This window comes from Chlorocebus sabaeus, chromosome 8 (genome assembly GCF_047675955.1).
Source record: "Chlorocebus sabaeus isolate Y175 chromosome 8, mChlSab1.0.hap1, whole genome shotgun sequence".
In the NCBI taxonomy this organism is placed as follows: domain Eukaryota; kingdom Metazoa; phylum Chordata; class Mammalia; order Primates; family Cercopithecidae; genus Chlorocebus; species Chlorocebus sabaeus.
In genome coordinates, this window is record NC_132911.1 from 27,626,206 (window position 1) to 27,649,554 (window position 23,349).

At 45.3% G+C, this 23,349-nt stretch overlaps 1 protein-coding gene across 1 annotated transcript in view; it reads right to left on the bottom strand.

Annotated features, from left to right (window-relative positions):
* The window catches only part of NUGGC (nuclear GTPase, germinal center associated), a 59,794-nt gene that overhangs the window by 5,900 nt on the left and 30,545 nt on the right, over window positions 1-23,349 (bottom strand). Inside the window, exons 11-17 of the mRNA XM_073018017.1 lie at window positions 18,657-18,762; window positions 16,364-16,497; window positions 11,875-12,039; window positions 4,355-4,512; window positions 2,361-2,499; window positions 1,437-1,545; window positions 319-455 (exon numbers count right to left, since the gene is read on the bottom strand). Of these exons, the coding sequence (XP_072874118.1) occupies window positions 319-455; window positions 1,437-1,545; window positions 2,361-2,499; window positions 4,355-4,512; window positions 11,875-12,039; window positions 16,364-16,497; window positions 18,657-18,762 (948 nt within the window). The remainder of the gene's footprint in view (window positions 1-318; window positions 456-1,436; window positions 1,546-2,360; window positions 2,500-4,354; window positions 4,513-11,874; window positions 12,040-16,363; window positions 16,498-18,656; window positions 18,763-23,349) is intronic.

A 23,349-nucleotide genomic window follows, 5' to 3' on the forward strand; every position in this document is an offset into this window, starting at 1 on the left:
TGCTGGAATTTTCTTCTCTATAAAATGGGAACAATGACAGTACCTACCTCACAGACTTGCTGGGGAGTAAATGAGCTAACGTCTATAAATAGCTGAGCACATATCTAGCTATTACAGTGGCTGTGCTACTGGTGACTCAGGAAAGAGGAGGGGCGCAAGAGAGTGCTGGCAGAGCTGCAGCTCTCAGGTCGAAGCCCCAGAAAGCATCTGTTCCATTTGGGCCCAAATGCCTACTACGTCTTCTACCTTCTGCGCCCGCTTCCTGTCCTCTCCCAGGGCCTCTCGGGGTCTAGGATCTAGGCTGTGGGCGTAGAGTACCTTCAGCAGCTGAAACTGGTGCTGCATCCTTTCCTGGGCCCTTTCAAACATGCCCTCAGCCACCTGCCGGTCCACTCCTCTTCTGATGGCATCTTTCATCCGCTCACATGCTTTTTTGCCCGTGATCTGAGCTGCCTCTGGCAAAAATGATAACCATGGTCACACCACGACAAGGACCTGCTTAGAAATCTTTGGCATCATGGCCGGGCATGGTGGTTCACACCAGTAATCCCAACACTGTGGGAGGCTGAGGTGGGCGGATCACCTGAGGTCAGGAGTTCAAGACCAGCCTGCCCAACATGGTGAAAGCCCCGTCTCTACTAAAAATACAAAAATTAGCTGGGTGCTGTGTGCACATCTGCAATCTCACCTACTTGGGAGGCTGAGGCACAAGAATTACTTCAACCCAGGAGGCAGAGGTTGGAGTGAGCTGAGATCACTGCCACTGCACTCCAGCCTGGGCAACAGAGCAAGACTCCATCTCAAAAAAAAAAAAAAAAAGAAACAGAAAGAAAGAAATCTTTGGCATTAGAAAGAAAAGCAAGCCAAGCAAACAAACAAACAACAAAAAAGTATATATATATATGTATGTGTATATATGCACTTATATAAAAATGACACTTAGATAATAACCAGCATTCAGAAAACCTAATGACTGAATGACTGAATTGACTGAATGACTAATGCCTAATGACTGAATGACTGAATGACTAATGACTGAATTCAGCTGAAACTTGCAAAATCACTCCCTATCCCTCAAACAATGGAGCCACCAAAACAGGAAAGAGTCTGAAAGTGAGTTCACAAGTGAGTGAGTTCAAGTATTTGTGAATACTTGCAAACAAGAATGAGAACCTGGCCTACAGCTAAATCAGCTGGGATGTTGTATGGAAAAAAGCAGGGTGTCTGGACCAAGGGTGGACAGAAAGAGCTGGAAAACACACAGAGAAGGGTCCTCACGCCCTGCAGTCATGTGGTTGCAATGTGTGGAATGAGAGAGCTGCAAAGACTTAGGGTGCAAGAGAAGAGGGCCTTTGAGGGAGCCGCAGAAAAGGATGTGAAAGGTGCTGACAGGAAGTCCCAGTGCAGGCGGCAATGCTGTCCCCCTCGGCCCCTACCTTCGTAACACAGCTTCAGGTCACTCTGGACAGAGGCGGTGAGGGACTCATAGACCCTCCTCTTCCTTCTGAGGATGTGGTCCTCCAGGCCCCCCAGGATGGCGCTTATCTGGGAAGACGTGCAAAAGAGGCTGTTGGTGACAATTCCTTCAATGAAAGCAGGTCAGGTATCCCAGTGCGTGGCCACCATTCCCTCCACCCTATAGGATGCCTGGCTGTTTGTTTGCCATCTCCACAATTAGGCTGTAAACTTCTCATAGGCAGGAACTTTGTTCTAAGCATCTTTATACCCCAACTGCTTCCCTTGGTGCCTGGCACCTACAAACTACTCAATAAATATTTGCTGAGTTGAACTCAGGCACAGGCAAGGTCCTGAAATGGGCCCTCCCTGGGGGGCAGAGGAGATACAAGCTCTTTCCCTAGCATCGCCATGTAATTTGGGGTGGCACTGGAAGAAAGTGAGTCACAGACAAGAGTCTTGAGGCCTCAAAACTGAAAATTGACCTAAAATTGAACAACAACAAAAAGATTGACTTCTTTAAGTTTCACTGCATCGGATACTACTTTATAACACTGGCAAAAATGATAGATTAGTGAAAATGGTTCCAGTTGATGCAAATTTTCATACAATTAAGGCTTCTTTAAAGATTCTTCCTGGAAACTGAGTCAACTTTGCAACCTTGGCATGTGCTTTCAGTTACTTCACAGTGGAACAAACTGTCCCACACCTCCTCTGAGGCAGTCATGCCCGCTGCTCTCCCCACATCCCATTGGGTTCTGTATTTCACAGCGCCTCCGAGGAGGTACTCCCAGACCCTGGACACTCCAGGGAACAAGCGCGAACAGACAGGCAACCTACAAAACCAGCCTGGGAACAAAGCCATGCCCAACCTCACTGCTCTCCCCACTTTATATGGAACTTACCTCCTGGATCAGGAAATTTTTTTTGCAGCTATCATATTTCCAGCCACTTCTTATCCCAATTTCTGTCATTTTCTCCTGCAGGGAGTGCTTAAAAGCATCAATGTGAGGCATCAGAGCTGAACCAGTGGGCTTCCCTGTCCTACAGAAGAAAGTGACAAAAAAGTTTAAGAGAATGGTGGCTGTGGTAAGGCTGAAACAAACATGAAACTAGCTGGTGTCCTTTTATTCATTTAGGAGAAGGAAGATGAGATCTAACAGTTATCATAGTCCTATAACGTGCCAGGTACTATGCCGTGCCAGGCCTTTGATATAAAAACCTATGAAGTTTGTGAGATAATGCCCATTTAACAGGTGAGAAAATTGAGGTTTAGAGAGGATTGCTGATGTGTCCAAGGCCACACAGCTAGCAAGAGGCAGAGCCAGGCTTGGAACACTGCTTTAGACTGCAGGACGCACAGTCTTTCCACTGCCAACATGTGGCCACTTGAAAGGGTGGAACTTGAACTATACCTAAAAGTTGGGTAAGATCTGAGGAAGTGGAAAGAAGGGATTACTCCCCATGGGACAACATGGTAAGCACAGTGGTTTCAGAATAGCTCAGAAATAGGAAGTGAGAGGTTGCAGAGGAGAGAGCACAAGCTTTAAATCCTAGTTCTCTGCTCATGAGCTGGGTGCCATTGGGAAAGATGCACAATTTTCTGAATCTCAGTTTGTTCAGATGTAAAAAGACAGAAGCTACTCCTTAGAGTTGCTGGGAACATCCGATGAGCGAATGCATGCCAAGTGCTTAGCACTGATGCCCGAGACAGGTAGCTGCTCTCTCTTTGCCACCTGCTGGGTGGGCTACAGCGGAAGGCTGCAACCAGGCGGCGGTGCAGGCAGAGGTTGGAAAGGCAAGCTGGAGGCAGGTGGAATGTCTTGAATGCATTCTAAGGAATTTGAAGTTTAGCCCACAGAATTGTAAACAGGGCGGGGGTGCAATTGGTGGAATGACACAATCCAAGACGTGCTTAAAGAAAGGTGGGGCAGGGACGGGGGCTCTGAGTAAGATGCAAGCAAAGGCTGGAGAATGGTTCGAGCAGCCACCAATGGGCAACCACATGAGATGCCAGTGGGAACGATAGAGACTAGGGATGGGCAGCTGTACTTGGGGACTGGGAGATTCTGTTTCTGTTGATGGAGTAAAGAATTAGAGGTCAAGGAAGGAGGGAAGGAGGAGGCACCAAGGAGGTATGGTCCCCAAACCCACACCATGTATGTGAGCAGGCAGAGTGTGTGAGAAACAGACACAGCATCTTCAGTGCATTCAGGGAAAGCTCCGAGGCTGGGTGTGGTGGCTCACGCCAGTAATCCCAGCGCTTTGGGAGGACGATGGGGAAGGAGCACTTAAGGTCAGGATTTCAAGACCAAACCAAACTGGTCAACATAGAGAGACTCTGTCTCTACAAAAAATATTTTTTAAAAGTTAGCCAGGCATGGTGGCATATGCCTGTGGTCTCAGCTACTTGGGAGGCTGAGATGGGAGGATTGCCTGAGTCCAGGAGTCTCAGGCTGCGGTGAGCTAGGATTGTGCCATTGCACTCCAGCCTGGGCAACAGAGCAAGACCCTGTCTCATTTTTAAAAAAAAAGGAAGAAAGAAAGTTCTGAAGGCCATGTGTTTGCTTAATTCCACTGTCTCCAATCAAAATACCCTGTCCTGGGCTCAGATCCCTAAGAAAATGTATCCCCTGCTGCATGTACGAGGTATTTGAAAAATAATGGGAACCATAATATTAGTTTGAAAGCAGCATCTTAATCTGTATCCAGGTCATCATGGGAAATTTTTAAGTAAACCAAACCAAGAAGGCTTTTGTGTTTTGCCGAAGGCTAAGCTTTCCTTCTCCAGTTACAAGCTACTCTTTACACTTACAGATCCAAAGTCTAAATTCTTAAAGACTGGCTCAATGTTCTTCTGATGTTTGTTCCCGAAGGTGCAAGATGAAAGATCCTTTACCTAAAAATGCTTCCAAAAACAGGGTCGATCTGGTCATAGATGGGCTGAGTGAGGGCTTCGTTTAGATCAATTCTTGCCAGAGTCCTGGAGGCATAGATGCCATTTTTCAGGCAAACAGCTTTCAGGGTCTGATGAAAACCTTGGTTTCCTTTACTCCTCTAGATAATCAACAGTAAATTAGCAGAGTTAGCAGGCATTAACTGGAAGGTCACTGGATTAGAATTGCATTGCCCTGGCCAAAGATCATTACCAAGAATCACAGGAAAGGGTCGAGACAACATGCTCCTTAAACATACGATTAAACTAAATGAGGGAGGACAGTGGTCATGCCTCTAGGTCGTTTGGGTGCCCCTGCCATGGGCTTCCTAAGGTCCCTGTGCTCACTTTGATCACAACCGTTCTCAAGCGATTCTGTTTGTGTTAGTTTACTCATTTGTCCGGCTCCTGTGCTTGGCCATCAGCTCATTGAGATCAGGCACAGTGTCTCATCCATCTTTACGTCCTCAACTTCTGGCAATAACATAAGTAGTGTTTGAGAAATATTTGCTAAATGAGCAATTATCGAATGAATAAATAAATGAATGAATGCCAATGTGCTATGACCCGACAATAAGTGTATGTCTTGAATTTTCTAAGGAGAGTCCAGATTTCATAAACTTTTTGTTAAACTTTTAATGGAATACAATTTGATTTGTATGTCTTGGCGATATTTTTTTCCCAGGGAAATAAATACACAAATGAGAGGAAAGAAAAATATAAAGCTAGACCTATGACAGACATTAATCAATTTCAGCCAGATGGTAATCATTAGTAAAGAGAGTAAAAATGTGTTTGCTAAAATTTCAGTAGAGAGCTCTGTGATTTTTAATCAATGATATATGTTTTAAGGGAATGGCCACATAGCATTGTATAATTCATATAATTCTTTTTTTTTCTCTGCTCTTTTTACTTAGTATTACAATATGAGAATATCCCCAAATCATTGTAAATATGTTCCAGGCTAGGTGCAGTGGCTCACACCGGTAATCTCAGCAATTCGGGAGGCCAAGGCAGGTGGATCATCTGAGGTTAGGAGTTCAAGATCATCCTGGCCAACATGGTGAAACTCCGCCTCTACTAAAAATACAAAAATTAGCCGGGCAAGGTGGCGCATGCCTGTAATCCCAGCTACTCAGGAGGCTGCGGCAGGAGAATCGCTTGAACCTGGGAGACAGAGGTTGCAGTGAGCCAAGATCGCGCCACTGCACTCCAGTCTGGGCAACAAGAGCGAAACTCCATCTCAAAAAAAAAAAAGGTTCCAAAAATGGCACTAATAACCATTTAATATAGTATCGTATGGATGAAAAATAATTCATTTTACCTCTCTCTTGTTCTTAGACATTACGGTTATTTTCCTATGTTAAATAATGATATGGTGTTAGTATATAAATGTCTTCACAAATTTTTTATCTCAAAGAAACATTGTTTATCTGATAGGAGCACCTTGGGAATGTTTGTAGTCACAGAGGAAGAAGTCATTAAAAGGGTGATGAGAGGGGACAGTTAGGGGGGTAAAGTCCTGGAGATGCCCGAAAATGTCTGCAGTGGTTTCTTCCGCTCACAGCAAACTCTCAACAGGGTGGTCTCTGCCTCATGCCTTTGTCCTCTCAGCTCCCACTTACTCACTCACTTTCTGTAATCTGCGTTCTTCAACTATGGGATAGAAACAGCTCTATCCAAGGTAACTTCGTTATCTATTGCTACGAAACAAATTACCCCAGACATAGCGGTGCAGGGGCTTAAAAACAAACACAAACACCTGTCATCTCTCGGGGATTCTGTGGGTCAGGACTGGGATGGCTGGGCTGGCCACTCTGGCTCAGGATTCTCCTGAGGTTTGGTCAGGTGTGGCTGGGGGCATAGTCATCTGGGTGAGGCTGGCGGATCTGCTTCCAAAGATACCTGGCTGCATGCTGGTGCTGGCTCCTGGCCTCAGGTGGGGGCCTTAGTTGCTCTCCATGTGACCTCTGCACACAGTGGCTCAATTTCAGTACACAAAGGCGTCCCCCTGAGAAAATGACCCAAGAGCCACCATGGAAGTTTCCATGGCCCTTGATGGCCTAGCCTCAGAAGCCACACACCATCACGTCTGCAGCATTCTCCTGCTCAGAAATCAGCCCTGATTCAATGTGGGGGAGACTCCATGAGGGCATAAATACCCAGAGGTGAGGACCCTTGGGGCCACTGGTGAGGACCCTTGGTGGCTGCCTAGCACGGTCACCAGTGAAACCCTCAGTGGCCCAATCCAATGGCCCTGGTTGGTTTGTTTGTTTGTTTTTACCTCTCAGGATCATGTGATGTTCTTCTTAACAAACTTTTTTTTTTCTCTTTTAAGAGACAGGGCCTCTCTCTGTTACCCAGGCTAGAGTGCAGTGGCACGACCATAGCTCACACCTGGGCTCAGGTGATCCTCCTGCCTCAGCTTCCTGAGAAGCTGGGACTACAGGGGCATGCCACCATGCCCAACTTTTTTTCTTTTTTCTTTTTGAGATAGGTTCTTGCTATGTTGCCTGGGTGGTCTTGAACTCCTGGCCTCAAGCAATCCTTCTGCCTCAGCCTCCCAAAGTGCTGGGATGACAGGCAGTCATAAGCCATTGCACTCAGCCTTAACAAACTTTATTACTTCAGTTTTCTGATTGGAAAATAAGAAATTAAGCATTATACTAAAAATAAGCATAAAAATAAGAAAATAGGCATTACACGATTTCCTTCTGCTACCTCTCAGGCTTTTCCGTCTCTGCCCCTCCCCTGCCCCTCTTTATTCTTTTGCTTCCTTAACGTGGCCTTTGTATGAGGCAATGTCCTATCACTGTCCTTCCCTCCACTCCTCCTCAATCCCATTCACAGGTATACATGCATCAACTCCATGCAAGTGACAGCTACATCCTCCAGCCCCACCTCTCTCCAGGCTTCAGTTCCACATTTCCATCATTGCATTAGACATTCCACCTCCATGAAACACTAAATACATGATCTTCAGTAGTGATCATATTGCTTCCCTAACCAACGGATAAGTTCCTCCCTACCATATCTCCTTAGATCTTCTTTAAATTGAGGTGATTTGCTTTCTCTTGGGTGCAAATCTTCCCCAAAATGTTGCCACCTTGCTTTCCCATACACCTCCATGTCTGAACTATTGACAATCCTGACTGAGATGTCCTTCAGATTTGCTCTCCCAGTCACCTCTTCCTTCCTATTCCGTCTGCCACAACCTTTGTTGAGACTTTACTGTGTCTCATCTCAACGAAGCAGCTACCATAAGGGAAATGGCTGCACTTTAGTCAGGAGTAGGCCAATTCAGTCTTCTGGCACAGCATGACTCAGCACGTTTGGAGTACAGGTGCACAGCCCTGTACATGATGTAACCACGCCACATGAGGCGCATTAGATGATCACCCACATGAGCTCGTGCTTGGCTCAGAATCACTATTGTCTATAAAAGATATAATTACCCTGCTAATGCTGTACATGCAACTTGCTCATGCCCAGAGAAAGAGTAAAGCCATGTCAAAACTGTCTATGATTCCTCGTTTTTCCAGCTACCCACCACTCGCCCACTGACTCCCCTCAGACCTCAGTTAGACCCTGACACTTCCTAGCCAGGCTTTCTGCCTCCAGTTTTTCCCCAAGCATTACGCTTCCCAAAGCATTAGTTGTGATGAAGCTATTCTTCTGCTCAAAACTTTACTATGTTCCAACTGTTCAACCTGGTCTAAAGTCTGCAGCAAACTGACTGTCAGCCTAATCCCCCAAAACCCTGCCCTGTGTACTTACGCTGCAGTTAGGTGGTACCTTCTGGCTCCCACATGAGCTCTGGCCTTCCTCCCCTGAAATGCCTTCCCTGCCCCTCCACTCCTCTGCCCAAAGACACACCACCATCCTCCAGGGCCAGGTTCCAACAACCTCCTCTCTAGAACGTTTAGTGAACTGTCCTCTAACCTGGCCTGCGATTTCTTTTCCAATATCCACCCCTCCTTCTCCAGTGTCACCTCCCTAGTCCTTCTGTTATGGAGAAAATGAACTCTATTCCTGCCCCCAGGATGGGACACACACACAGGCCTGAGCTATTCAGCACAAGACATTCCCTTTTTTCAGGGGTCATTTTAGAAATAGGTATGTGACCCACTTAGAGCCAAAGAAACACAGTAAGAGCTTTGCTGAGGTTTCTCAAAAAGGTTCTCCACTCTTCTGAAAGTGGGCCTGGAAACGGCCATTCCCTTGTTCCTCTAGACCAGTGATTCTCAACCGGGACTGATTTTGTCACAGCTGAAGAATGAGGGCTGTTACCAGCACCTAGGGGGTAGAGTCCAGGGACGAAACAACCTGCAATTCACAGGACAGCCCCTCACAACAAAGCATGATCCGGTCCCAGCTGTCAATCATGCTGAGGTTAACAAACCCTGCTCCAGAGCTCATGGTGTTCAGATGTGAGTGCAAGAACAGCTGCAGCCATTTTGCCATCATGAGAGAAGCAGCCTGAGAATGGGGCCCACAGAGGCACTGGATTCAGCTCATCCCCTAGGCCCTCTCTTCCCATGGCTCTTGGGCACGTGGGCCAATACACTTCCTCATGGCTAAGAATGGTTTCTGTTAGGGACTCTGATTTGCAGCCAAAAGATTCCAGACTGCCACAGCCCCCACCAGAATGCTCTCCCTTCTCTAAACATTTGGAGAACTTTCTGACTGTCCTGTGGTCCTTACCAGCATGCTCCTTTTTATTACAGTTCCCCAAATGCTCTCTTAACTATTTTAAGCAGGGATGTATCCTTCTATCCCTGAAACCTAATAAGAAAAACAGTTGACTTGTTAGACACTCTCTTTACGCTGAGTGCGTTGGTCAACCCAGCATTATCCCACTATGGTCATTCTTTCAAGTTATCTTTACAGCAACCCTATAACATAGGTACCATGGTCCTCAACTTACACAGAGTAACCTGAGGCACAGAGAGGTTGAGTAACTTGTCCCTGGTCACACACCTGGCAGATGGGGAAACTGAGGTACGAACCAGAGCCCATGTGGGATACGAAGCCTCTAGGCAACCGTGCCTTGTATTCCAAAGTCCTTGTTACTTGCAGAAATGAATGAATGAATGAATGCAGCAAAGTGTACTTTTACGGGGATTTATGGATGTTAAACTACATAACTGGTTGGCAACTACAAGTTGCTACAATCGTTTGCAGAGTAGTTTAGGAGACGCAACAGGCGAGTGCAGCAAGGGTTGGGTGTCCAATTATGAAGTTAGGCAGGCCTGGGTTAGATGTGGAGTCCATGTATGGCTGTGGAGAAGGTATTTAGTCTCTCTAAGGCTGTAAAATTAAAATAATAATAAGGGCATTTGCCTCACAGAATGGTTGTGAGAATCAGATAAGGTAACATGCAGTATCTGGTTCCACAGTCAGCATTTTGCTCACATTTGCTGACTGAGTGCACGCATGCGTACATATTATACGCATGGATACTTAGCTATCCATGCCCAACTGCATGGAAGACACTCCAGCTGTCATCCTCCTGTGTCCACACACTGACACTTTCCCCAGTGACCCCAGAATCACCTCAATTTATCTCCTCCTTTACTCTTGGTTCTTTCAGCATTTATTCTTTGTCTTGTGCTAGAGGAATCTCCTCCTTTCCTTTCATCCAAATTGCAGCACATGCACCTACTTATCTAGATTTTTTTTTTTTTTTTTTTTTTTTTTTGAGATGGAGTCTCACTCTCTCACCTAGGCTGGACTGCAATGGCGCCATCTCAGCTCACTGCAACCTCTGCCTCTCAGGTTCAAGCGATTTTCCTGTCTCAGCCTCCCCAGTAGCTGCAATTATAGGTGCCACCACCACACCCGGCTAGTTTTTATATTTTTAGCAGAGACCAGGTTTCACCATGTTGGCCAGGCTGGTCTCAAACTCCTGACCTCAGGTGATCCACCCACCTTAGCTTCCCAAAGTGCTGGGAATACAGGCATGATCCACCACACTCAGGCTCATCTAGACATTTAAACAAGCTTTTCACAAAGCACACAGATAACAACACCCAGAAGAGGTCAGGTGCTAGAAAGCCGGTATCATTGGTGCACATAGAAAAGCCTCCAGGAAGCTAACCACCCCATCACACTCACCTTTTCACACATTTTCTACTGCTTACATTCCAACTTTCCAAGGCCCATTAAAAACTACAACCACACACCATCCATGCCCTTCTCCCAGCACAGGGGACACCAAGTCATCTTTGTTACATGAGCAGTGTTGTCCATCACATCTTCCCCTTAATGGGTGCCACGGACTAAAGTGTGACCCTTGAGATTCATATGCGAAGCCCTAACTCCCAGGGTGACTGTGTTTGGAGACACAGCTGGTAATGAGGTAATTAAGGTTAAATGGGGTCATAAAGGTGGGCCCCTGATCTGACAGGTGTGGTGTCCCTCTGAGAAGAGAAAGAGATCCCAGGAGTGTGCGTGCACAGTGAAGAGGCCCTGTGAGGACGCAGCAAGAACGTGGCCATCTACTATCTCCAGAAGAGGAGAGAGGCCTCAGAACTCACCCTGCTGACACCTTGATCTTGGACTTCCAGCCTTCAGAACTATGGGAAAATCAATGTCTGTGGTTCAGGCCACCCAGTCTATAGGATTTTGTTATGGCAGCCCAAGCAGACTAATACAATGGGCCTCTTTTTTCACCCCTTAGTCTTAGATAAATACTGCCTTGCACTTATATTTTCATCCTTCAGAAACTCTATACAACTAATTGAGATATAAAACCACAATTTGAATGCCAAGCGAGAGGTTACAAGATGTTTCCTTATTGTGTAAGCTAATTGATAGACATCAATGCTACCAGATAGGTAGGGCAAGCATTGAGCATCCTCATTTTATAGAAGAAAACCAAGAAATTTTAAAAATGTGTCTAGGGCTTTGCCTGGGGCTACAGGGTGGATGTTTGGTGGAGCTGGTACTCCAACCAAGACCCTCAGATACCAGATTCCCACTCTGTCTTTGCTGAACTGTGCACCTTCCTTGGTCCTTTCGAGACACAGATGAACAACTGTTATTTACAATTTTCACTCTCTGCTATCCTCCTCTTTTTTTTTTTTTTTTTTTTTTTGAGATGGAGTCTCACTCTCTCACCAGGCTGGAGCATAGTAGTGCGATCTCGACTCACGGCGACCTCCACCTCCCTGGTTCAAGCAATTCTTCTGCCTCAGCCTCCCGAGCAGCTGGGATGACAGGCACGTGCCACCACGCCTGGCTAATTTTTGTATTTTTAGTAGAAGTGGGGTTTCACCATGTTGGCCAGGATGGTCTTGATCTCCTGACCTTGTGATCTGCCCACCTCGGCCTCCCAAAGTGCTGGGATTACAGGCGTGAGCCACCGTGCCTGGCCCTCTAGCTTTTTATCTCTTTTGAAGGGAATGGGGTGATGCAAAAGGAGCTTGGGGATTGGGCAGGCCTCCTGGAATATCCGAGTTTTTCCTGGAGGGGTCACTCACCACCAAGCATGCCCTGAGGATGCAGCGGTAAGAAGTCCTGGCGGTCCTGACCCCTTCTTGTAGAGGTTGCTCCATGCAGGCGAAGCACTGCCCGATGGCCTTCTCCAGCAGCTCAACCTTCTCTTCCGCAAATCTCCGCAGGACACTCATGTGCAAGTGTTCATTCTAGGGACAAGGACCATAAAAGCATCAGGCCACCCCCTCCCTAAGGGCACCTTCTCCTCCAGCTTTGCTTCCTTTAAGCTTGTCACCAGCTCAAGATTCAGCTTATCACTCAGAGCTGACTTCTCTTTATTGTCCCCATAAGACCTTACTCAGTGCACAGACCCCTTTGTGGCGTTAGAGAATAGAACAAATACCCGCCTGGTGCAACTTATTTCACTTCTTAAAAATCACAGTCTCTGCTTATTCAGCAACTTATTTCAGATGTATAATCCATCAAGCTATTTGGGGAAGTAGCTATTCACATATAAATCCAATTGTTATTAAAACAGGTTTTTCCAATGACATCTGATTCAACAAACATTTCACAAGCTTTGACTCTGCATCAAGCAGTTTTTAAGGATAATACTTCTCAAATTTTAATGTGCATACAAATCAACAGGAGATCTTAAAATCCGAAATCCAAGACCCTGGGATTCTGCATTTCTAGCCAGTCCTCAGGAAATGCTGGTCTTCTGAGCTATGGACCACACTTCGCATAGCAAAGCTACAGGACCACAAAAATAAATCCATGCTTCGTTCTACAAAGAATACAGTCTAATCAGGGAGAAAACATATATTCAAATAATACAAGGAAGTGACCACCAGAGAAAGCCTTGACTCCTAGGTGCCTGATATGGTTTGCTGTATAACCACCCAAATATCATTTTGAATTGTAGCTCCCATAATTCCACGTGTTGTGGGAGGGACCTGGTGGGAGATAACTGAATCATGGGGTTGGCTTCCCCCATACTGTTCTCATGGTAGTGAATGAGTCTCATGAGATCTTATGGTTTTATAAGGGGAAACCCTCTTTGCTTGGCTCTCATTTCTCTCATCTGCCACCATGTAAGACGTGCCTTTTGCCTTCCACCATTATTGTGAGGCCTCCCCAGCCACGTGGAACTATGAGTCCATTAAATCTCTTTTTCTCTATAAATTACCCAGTCTCAGGTATGTCTTTATCAGCAGCATGAAAATGGACTAATACAGTGCCAAACTGGTAACCCATAGTGTTGTTCCCTGCATGGGAACCTTGGTGGGCCCCACAGTGCCTGCAGCAGACAGAGCCACACTCCCCAGCTTGGGCCTTAAGGCACTTCACAGCCAGAACTCACCCCACCTCTCCAGCACCACCATCCCTGTTTGCCCGACATGTCCTGCCAAGTAGCTACCCCTGGACTTGCTGCTATTCCGCAAGTGTGCTGTTCGTCTTGTGCCCTGTGGGCCTTGCTGATTTCATCTTTGTTTCTTCCCAAGACAAAGCTCAAAGGTCCTTCCCATGAGGCACCTTCCCTGAGTGCCCAGGTAGAGGTGGGGCTCTCTGTCCTGTTCTCCCACTGCACTTCCCACAGTCCTGCACCACAGCACGTCTCCTGTCATATGACTTCTCTCTCGTTCCCTGTGTCTCCTTCCCTGGATAGAAACTTGCCAAAGGAACAGGCTTTTAGTCATGTTCTTTTATTCTAGGGCACAGCACAGACAGCAAAACCCACAGACATTTCTGGATTGAATGCATGGCCCAGAGAAACTGCGAGATAATTTGGGCTTTTAAATTCTATTCCAAATAGACAGAAATAGCTCTCGAACTGATGTGTGACATGATATAGGTAATTTAACTTCTGTGGTTCTCAACGGTATCATCTTTAAAGTAAGTGAATTGGGTTGAATGATCTTGAAAACAATCTCACACTCTAAAACTTGGTGAATCTTGGAGTAAATACGTTTTAGAGTTTATGGAGACTGTTTAGAATTCGGTGCACCCCGGGAATTTTCCTCATTTTCACCATTAAGAATTCTACAAAGCATTTTTCCCAGGACATCCTTTAGATTCTTTTGAATTTGTGTTGTCACCAGTGATGAAAATGAAAGAAGAAAGAAGTCATGAAAACAAAAACTATGGGCATGATTCTCACAATGTCTCACTGTCAATAAATCTCTCTTGAATAAACAAAAGAATGATAAGAAAGGGAAGGGTGGAGAACAAAAGAACAATAAGAAACAGAGAAGCTGGCCCTTAGTATGAATAAACGCAGACTTCATTTGACATTGAGATGCAATCATCAACTTCCTATGAATTCTTAAAAATAATGATTGCTTATTTAAAATCACTACTCAAACTCTAAATTTTTGGTTTCAGTGATCATCTTTGAAAAAAAATCAATCACACACATATTTAGATTTGATTTTTCAAAATTCAAAGGAACTGACAAATTCTTGCCTTCCAACTTTCTATCAAAGAGCTAAGAGTAAGACCAATATCTAAGGCCAAGGAATTTTGAGCAAAGTTGCCAGCAACTCCCTAACACAGCTATTGCAGAATTGCCAGTCAGCCCCCTTCTCCTCTGTGTTTTCTGCTGCTTGGAGTCTGGCTGCAAGGGTGAATCTGAGCCCCTCTGAGCACTGCACTTCCATATTAGCAAAGAAAAGCACGTGGGGTGGGCACTTCCGGCCTTGATGGCAAAATGCCTTGTCCTTATGTTTGTAAAATACACCAACCACACATGGCCCACCTCGGATTCATTTTCCATCAGCACTTCCAAAAGCAATCTTGTGCTGGGCCGAGAGACAAATTTCACCCTGAAGAACTGCTTTGGGAAATTGGAAGGTCAAATCCTTCCCCAACGATTTCAGCAGACAAAAGTCAAATGAGAAAATATCACATTCTAAGAGTTTGGTTTTGTTTCTGTCTTGTATAACTAGACCAAAACAAGCCATAAGAAATATGATTTAAAAAAGATTGAATTTTTCTCTATATGCCCCTTTTATGCAGCAGAAAGATCCCACACCACTAAAGCCTTTTTACAAGCCTTTATACACAACCAAAGGCTCCAGGTGGCACTGCTTACTCCAACGTGGAAGTCAAGTCTCGAGTGTCTGCCTCCCCTTGCCACCCCACAGGGTCACTATTGGCCCACCTTCCCCATCCTCAGGATCAGCTCCTTGACCCCTCACAGAGCCCTATTCATGTACTTCCTCTGCCTCTTCCCTGTTCTGGCATAACAAGAAGACAAACACCTTGACTGTGCACATCTGACGGGTGAAGGCAAGTGTGGAAGTAAGTGAGGACCAACCAAATAAGAACAGGCAGAGGCTGTTTATTCAGAGCTCGCTACAGCAATGGAGTCGGCCACCATTATTTGAGTTTAGCAGAGACTCACAAGCAGGCAGGGGAGTGGAAAAGCTTCATGGTGGACAAAAGGAAAGGCTTCAGGGGTGCCCTGATTGGAGGTTGTTGGCCTGGGGACACTAGAGATGGGCTAGCTAAAAGCAGAGCAGCCAATGTGGTTGGTTAGCTATAGACATTTGACTTTTCCGGTTGGTAGTAAGTTGGAAGCAGGGAAAGAGATTAGGGAAGTTATTCATCAAGTCCTGGCCATCTAGTGCTGATTGTTAACAGAGTTATTCTTCAACCTCCTGGATTGTTATTAGAGATAGCAGTTTGACTTCCTGCAAGTCTGACTTACAGACAGAAGGCTTCCTGGGCTGTTTATTGTGGATAAGAGGTTGGTTTCTGGGCAGATTGCTGCAGGTGGTGGGTCAGAGATCTATTTTTACACATGGTCCAGCCACTGTCTTTGTATATTCCATCTCTCATAAGGAGACAACACAGCTGGTGACTGATGACGGTAAGAGGTTTTCTCCAAAACTCCCCAAGTCTCTAATCTAGTAGCTTATTCCTCTTATTTTAGGGTTAAAAAGAAATCATCCATGAAGAGATAAATATGTCAATTACTATGAGAAAAGTAATTTTAACTAGTTTTTCAGAAGGCCTGCATTCTTGCCAGTGAAGATAACTATCAAAACTCTACTGAAATTCCCTCCGAGCTTCCATCCTCTCACACTATTTTCCTACGCTCCTCTGAGCTTGAGATTCTGACAGCACCAGAAATGGATGAAATATTTTTGGACTGTGTACATAAGCACGCCTCTCCAGGATAACCAAGAAGAGTCTGTATTCCACTAGAAGCAAGCCAAATCATGCCTGCCATCGCTTAAACATGCATGCTCCACCTTGTTCGAGTCTCAGGAGAGATGGAAAATAGCTACTATTTTGACATTTTTCTCTCAGCCCATCTGTCCCAGGTAAAATATTATTCCTTTATCTTTTACCCAAACGTTACGATTTTAACCTTCTAATTATCTTTTTGTCCTTTTAGACTCTCTGAACTTCATATCTTCCTTTAATATGAAAAGAAAAAATATCATAAGTTAATTTTCTAACTTGGTAAAAGGAAATGTCCTGCCCAGGTACGGGGAGAATATGAAAACCCAATGTCTTCCATACCGGCAGGTTTTGTGTGGAGCTGAAACTATCTGTGAGGAGCAATAGGCCAAAGGCTTCAGTCACATACTTGGTCACCATCTTCCTCTTCTTGTCCAAGAGCCTCTTCCTGACGTATTCTCTTAACTTAGGGATTTCTGGAATTCACAGACAGTACAAATAATTGTAAAAGGCCACAAGTTTGTGGTCAACAGAATTCATAAAAGTTGAAAGACCAAGATGGTGGTCTGAATGAACTAGAGTTGAGATCCCGAGTGGGCTGGATGCCTACAGAATCAACCTTTCTGAAAAGCACTTTTCCCGTGTCTAGGATCAATGACAGTGATGAATGGTAGATCAGCAATACTGCATATTCATTTTACTTAGCCATATAAAAAAAACTACATGGAAAAAAACAGGCTGGTTGAAAACATGGGGTCTTTCCTTTGGACAGCTATCATCTACAGAGGTAAAGCAAAGTGCTCACAAGTCTAGAGTCTCAGCCCTTTAGTCCCCCTAGACTTTTCTATGTCAACTAACACTTAACACTGAAATAGCCCATGCTTGCTGTAGAAAGGAAGAACCACCTCTGACATGCAGGATTCTAGATGTGACAGGATTCCTGTCACATCCTAATCCATTGTTGGTCAGAAGATAATAGATGCCACTCTACCCTTTTCCCCATTATTCCCATATGTAGCAATTTCTCTATATTATTCCTTCCATACGCCATGCTAATTTTATCTTTTATACCCTTAATCAAGCAGTTCCCCCATCTCTGGGAACATTTCTTAATGTTCCTTAACTTCCTTGCACATACCTACACGTCTAGTAAAATGCATGCATGTCGCAAGCCTTGTCAAGTTCAGATGAGAATGCAGTCCTGACCCTGCCTGCCCACCCACTTTCCACTGAGTGTCTAATGCACACAGAGCTCTAGATTCCCCGGGCTGCTGTTGCACTCAACGGTCAGCAGCAACTAACTAAGCCTCAGTTTTACTTCAATTTTTGCACTTCGGTTAGTATTAGCTCCTCATCCATATTTCAAGTTCTGTGAAGAAAGAGCCATGCCTTACGCTTTCCCTGCCTCGCAGACAAAATATACAATAGTCACTCACAAAATAATTCTAAAAATGCCCATAGCTGGGTGGGAGGGGACTAAGGAAATAACCCAGTGTTTTTTTTTTTGGAGATGGAGTTCTGCTCTTGTCACCCAGGCTGGAGTGCAATGGCGCGATCTCAGCTCACTGCAACCTCCGCCTCCCAGGTTCAAGCAATTCTCCTGCCTCAGCCTCCTGAGTAGTTGGGATTACAGGTGCCTGCCACCACGCCTGGCTAATTTTTATATTTTTTAGTAGAAACAGGGTTTCACCATGTTGGCCAGGTTGGTCTTGAACTCCTGACCTTAGGTGATCCATCTACCTCAGTCTCCCAAAGTGCTGTGACCACAGGCATGAGCCACTGCCCCTGGCTTTTTGTTGTTGTTTTTTTGAGATGGAGTTTTGCTCTTGTTGCCCAGGCTGGAGTGCAATGGCACAATCTCAGCTCACTGTAACCTCTGCCTCCTGGGTTCAAGCAATTCTCCTGCCTCAGCCTTCCAAGTAGATGAGATTATAGGCATGCACCACCATGCCTGGCTAATTTTCTATTTTTAGTATACATGGGGTTTCACTATGATGGTCAGGCTGATCTCAAACTCCTGACCTCAGGTGATCTACCCACCTTGGCCCCCCAAAGTGCTGGGATTACAGGGGTGAGCCACCACATCCGGCAACCCAATTATTTGACCTTTAGCAACCCATGCTAAGATTTGGAGGCCAGAGGAATTGTGGTCTTTGACACCATAACAATGCAAAGAAGGGCCAGGCGCGGTGGCTCAAGCCTGTAATCCCAGCACTTTGGGAGGCCGAGACGGGCGGATCACGGGGTCAGGAGATCGAGACCATCCTGGCTAACACGGTGAAACTCCGTCTCTACTAAAAAATACAAAGAACTAGCCAGGCGCGGTGGCGGGCGCCTGTAGTCCCAGCTACTCGGGAGGCTGAGGCAGGAGAATGGCGTAAACCTGGGATGCAGAGCTTGCAGTGAGCTGAGATCCGGCCACTGCACTCTAGCCTGGGTGACAGAGCGAGACTCTGTCTCAAAAAAAAAAAAAAAAAAAATGCAAACAAGAAAATATCTTTATTTGCAATTGGTATTGAAACCGTGGCAAGCTGGAAAAAAATGTGTTGCACAAAAAGTTCTAGAACAGGAAATTTTAAGTGCCACTTGATCTTGAGAATTTTAGTGCTGGAGATTAAAAAAAAACATAAATTACCCGTTTCCTCCTCGGTGAGGAGAGCCTGCTGCCAGTACTCCTGGGCGCTGACTGTATACACCAGATCTGAGGCTTCCAGAACCTTGAAGTCAGCTGGCAGTTTTCTCTGAAGTGAAAGAGTCACACAGAAAACAGAATAACTCAAACCACAGCAAAGGCAATCATGCACAGGACCCACAAGAGCCTTCAGCCAATTTCAGCTCACTCACTTTCAGTTCTCCATGACCTCCTCTGGGAACAGACAATGTTCTCAAGGTCTGGTGTTGCCATCTGTCCAGTCCTAACAAGGTCAGAAGTTATGAGGGAACTGTTGCATAGAAACTATTGTCTTGGGAGTTAAATATCAATTCTAGAAGAAAATGTGTAGAGAAAATAGTTCAAAGGTGTATTTAAATGTTCAGAGGGGTAATAATACCAGGATCCTTTCTCAAAAAAGAAGCACATGTCTGGAATGGGCAGTGGCGTGCTACAGCCAGCTCGTACCAGTTCCTGAAAGCCAACAGCACACATCACTTTCCTACTCTGCATTCCGTGACGTCACACTGGTAGCTTGAAATTGACAATAGTGGGACTGTTTCAATCCTGAATCTCAAACTGATAACCCAAATCCATAACCACATTGTGATCCCCAATTTTCAATCAAGTAATTTCAGCTGACATGTGACCATAGCTTATTAATACTAAGAGGCACATTGTTTCCCTGTTTAATATTTCTGAAATTGAGATGCATCTTGCAACTGCTGTAGGCCAAGTGGCAGTCACAAGGTGGTTGTCACTGCCTGCATGTTACGAGCTGAAATGTATGCCCCTCCAAAATTCACATGTTGAGGTCCTAATCTCCACTAACTCCTATTTACACCACAGGAATTGGCAAATGGTATACATCAGCCCTTTGTTTTTTTATCATTTGTTTGTTTTGGGGGATATTTTTTTAAAACAAAGAGCTAGTTGTTAAACATTTCCACAAGTGCAACACAACACAAACCTGACTAAAGTCCTATAAAAGCAACAATTTCTTAGGTAGTGAGTGATCATACACATTTTAATGCAGACTAATGTTGAAACAAATTATGATGTTAAATGTCAAGCAATTGGCTGGGCGTGGTGGTTCGCACCTGTAATCCTAGCACTTTGGGAGGCCTAGGTGGGCAGATCACGAGGTCAGGAGTTCGAGACCAGCCTGGCCAATAGGTGAAACCCCATCTCTACTAAAAAATACAAAAATTAGCCGGGTGTGGTGGTGTGCACCTGTAGTCGCAGCTACTCGAGAGGCTGAGGCAAGATAATTGTTTGAACCCGAGAGGTGGAGGTTGCAGTAAGCCGAGGTCATGTCATTGCACTCCAGCCTGGGTGACAGAGAGAGACTCCATCTCGGGGGGGGGGAAAAAAAGTCAAGCAATTAAGAATTATTTGAGAAAGTCTTTTTTTATGCTTAGAAAAACATTGTCATGGAGAAGTCATGCTAGAATCATACATAAATAGTATTCCATATTCTTTCATTCTTCTCACTTAAAAAAAAAGAGAAAAACATTCACCTATAGAATGTGCATGTGTGGGTGTGGGTATTTGAGGGAGGTAGAAACCAGTGGAGAGTTGTCAATCTCTTTCTGATGTAAAGATATAAAAGAGCTGAGTGAGTAGACGCCCTGCAGTCCACTGAGACTGGTGAGAAGCCGTGTCCCTGGCAAGCAGTAAGCACATGTAGTTAAGGCTGGAACACGGATATCTGTGTAGACTGCCAGAGGCCCACCCCCACCAACCCTCTTATAGAGTCAGCTGAAGTTGCATAAGGAATCTATCTGCTGAGATTTTGCTTTGATAGAGTTTTCACTCTAGGAAAAAGTTTAGGGAAAGCTGAAACTATTTTCTACTGGGAGATGAAATTAATGTAGAATTAAGTTTAAGTAGGGTTTTAAAACAGTTCCAAGAAAGGCATGTGCTTAGCTGTGCCCAGATGTTTGCATTATTTAAAATCTGGGCCTAAATCTTGTATAACTTTTCTAAAAATTATTGAAGATTAGTTAACATTTATGCTTTTTATTGTAGCAGAAAGAAATGTTTTTATAGTGTCAGTGAAGTGACTCTAGTATAAAGTGTTCATATTATTGTAAAAGATGAGTAGAAACAGCTATAGTTGGAGGTAGGATCCAAGATGTTAGTAGATATTCACCAAATTCCACCACGGAAACAGTAGACACTGCTCTAATTTAAACACATGGCTTATCATAATAAAATGTAACACAATATATTAAAGTTTGTAGAAAGATACTGTATGTGAAAGAGGAGAAAATGGGGAAACTCAAACCAGAAGGGAGGCCAGGCGCGGTGGCTCACACCTGTAATCCCAGCACTTTGGGAGGCCGAGGCAGGCAGATTGCGTAAGCTCAGGAATTCAGAACCAGCCTGGCCAACATGGTGAAACCCCGTCTCTACTAAAAATACAAAACATTAGCTGGGCATGAAGGCACACGCTTGTAGTCCCAACTACTCAGGAGGCTGAGGCAGGAGAATCACTTTAGCCTGGGAGCTGGAGGCTGCAGTGAGCCAAGATCGTGCCATTGAACTGTAGCCGGGACAACAGAGGAAGATGCTGGAAAGGAAGGAAGGAAGGAAGGAAGGAAGGAAGGAAGGAAGGAAGGAAGGGAGGGAGGGAGGGAGGCAGGCAGGGAGGGAGGGAGGGAGGGAGGAAGGGAGGGAGGAAGGGAGGAAGGAAGGGCGGGCGGGCACAATGGCTCATGCCACAGTAATCCCAGCACTTTGGCAGGCCAAGGTGGGCAGATCACCTAAGGTCAGGAGTTCCAGACCAACCTGACCAACCTGGAGAAACCCTGTCTCTACTAAAAGTACAAAATTAGCCAGGTGTGATGGCACATGCCTGTAATCCTAGCTACTCGGGAGGCTGAGGCAGGAGAATCCCTTGAACCTGGAAGGCGGAGGTATAGATGAGCTGAGATCGCACCATTGCACTCCAGCCTTAGTAACAAGAGCAAAACTCTGAAAAAAGGAGAGGGGAGGAGAGGGGAGGGGAGAGGAGGGTAGAAGGGGGGGAGGGGATTCAATGGAAGCAGAATCAGAAAGGACATAGTAAAATTGGAGTTAGATTGAAATCAGTAACATCAATCATGACCCAGCTGGGCGCAGTGGCTCACGCCTATAGTCCTAGCACTTTGGAAGACTGAGGCAGGTGAATCACCTGATGTCAGGAGTTCCAGACCAGCCTGGCCAACATGGTGAAACCCTGTCTCCACTAAAAATACAAAAATTAGCCAGGCGTGGTGGCGCATGCCTATAATCCCAGCTACTTGGGAGGCTGAGGCAGAGAATCTCTTGAACCCAGGAGGCAGAGATTGCAGTGAGCCGAGATCACGCCACCGTGCTCCAGCCTGAGCAACAGAGCCAGATTCCATCTCAAAATAATAATAATAACGATCCAATTTTTAAATCTTTTTTTAATGTTTAATTATGTTACCTGAAATCAGTAACATAAATCATGACTCATTTTTTAAATCCACCTTTTCTAGCTTTGTCATGAAAATTATGTTGCAGTGACGTCACTCTGCCACTGTCTTACTTGTATGAAATAATTTTATCTGTACTGCTAGCACTCTGACTTTTGTTGTTATTGTTAGAGATGGGGTCTTGCTATGTTGCCCAGGCTGGTGTTGAACTCCTGGCCTCAAACGATCCTCCCATCTCGGCCTCCCAAAGTGCTGAGATTACAAGTGTTAGCCAGTGTTCTCAGCCCTATTTATTTATTTATTTAGAGACAGAGTCTCGCTCTGTCACCCAGGCTGGAGTGCAGTGGCACAACCTCGGCTCCCCACAACCTCTGCCTCCCAGGTTCAAGTGAGTCTCCTGCCTCAGCCTCCCAAGTAGCTGGGACTACAGGTGCACGCCACCACACCCAGCTATTTTTTTTTTTTTTTGTATTTTTAGTAGAGATGGGGTTTCACCATGTTGGCCAGGATGGTCTCGATTTCTTGACCTCGTGGTCCACCCGCCTTGGCCTCCCAAAGTACTGGGATTACAGGCGTGAGCCACTGCACCTGGCCAAGAATGTTTTATAAATGCTAAAGGGAGTAATGCTAAAGGGAGTCAGCTAAAAGGGCTCCCACTAGCCAAAAAGTGACACATTGAGCATCAAAAAGAACACAATAGTTCTGTGAAAAGCTATGAGATCATTATGATCCTGAAACTGAGTAAATAAAATAAGGTATATTAAAGTAAAGGCATTAACCAGTTCAAAAAACATGCCTGAGACTGTCAAAATACAGTCTGTAAATTCCACTTGGTGCAAATCCTAAAAGTTTACCTAACATATGTAAAAGAATGTTAACTGTCTTAGCAGGGGCACAAAAATCCCATTAGGTCAAATCAGGCAGTAAAACTTTGTGAATTAGGTTAAAATAAAAATCGTGTGAGAGTTTATAGTAAAAACAGAGTCAAGGCAGCCAGGTGTGGTGGCTCACGCCTATAATCCAAGCACTTTGGGAGGCGGAGGTTGGTGCATCACCTAAGGTTGGGAGTTCAAGACTAGCCTGACCAACATGGAGAAACCCCATCTCTACTAAAAGTACAAAATCAGCCCGGCATGGTGGCACATGCCTGTAATCCCAGCTACTCGGGAGGCTGAGGCAAGAGAATTGCTTGAACCCGGGAAGTGGAGGTTGCGGTGAGCCAAGATCACGCCATT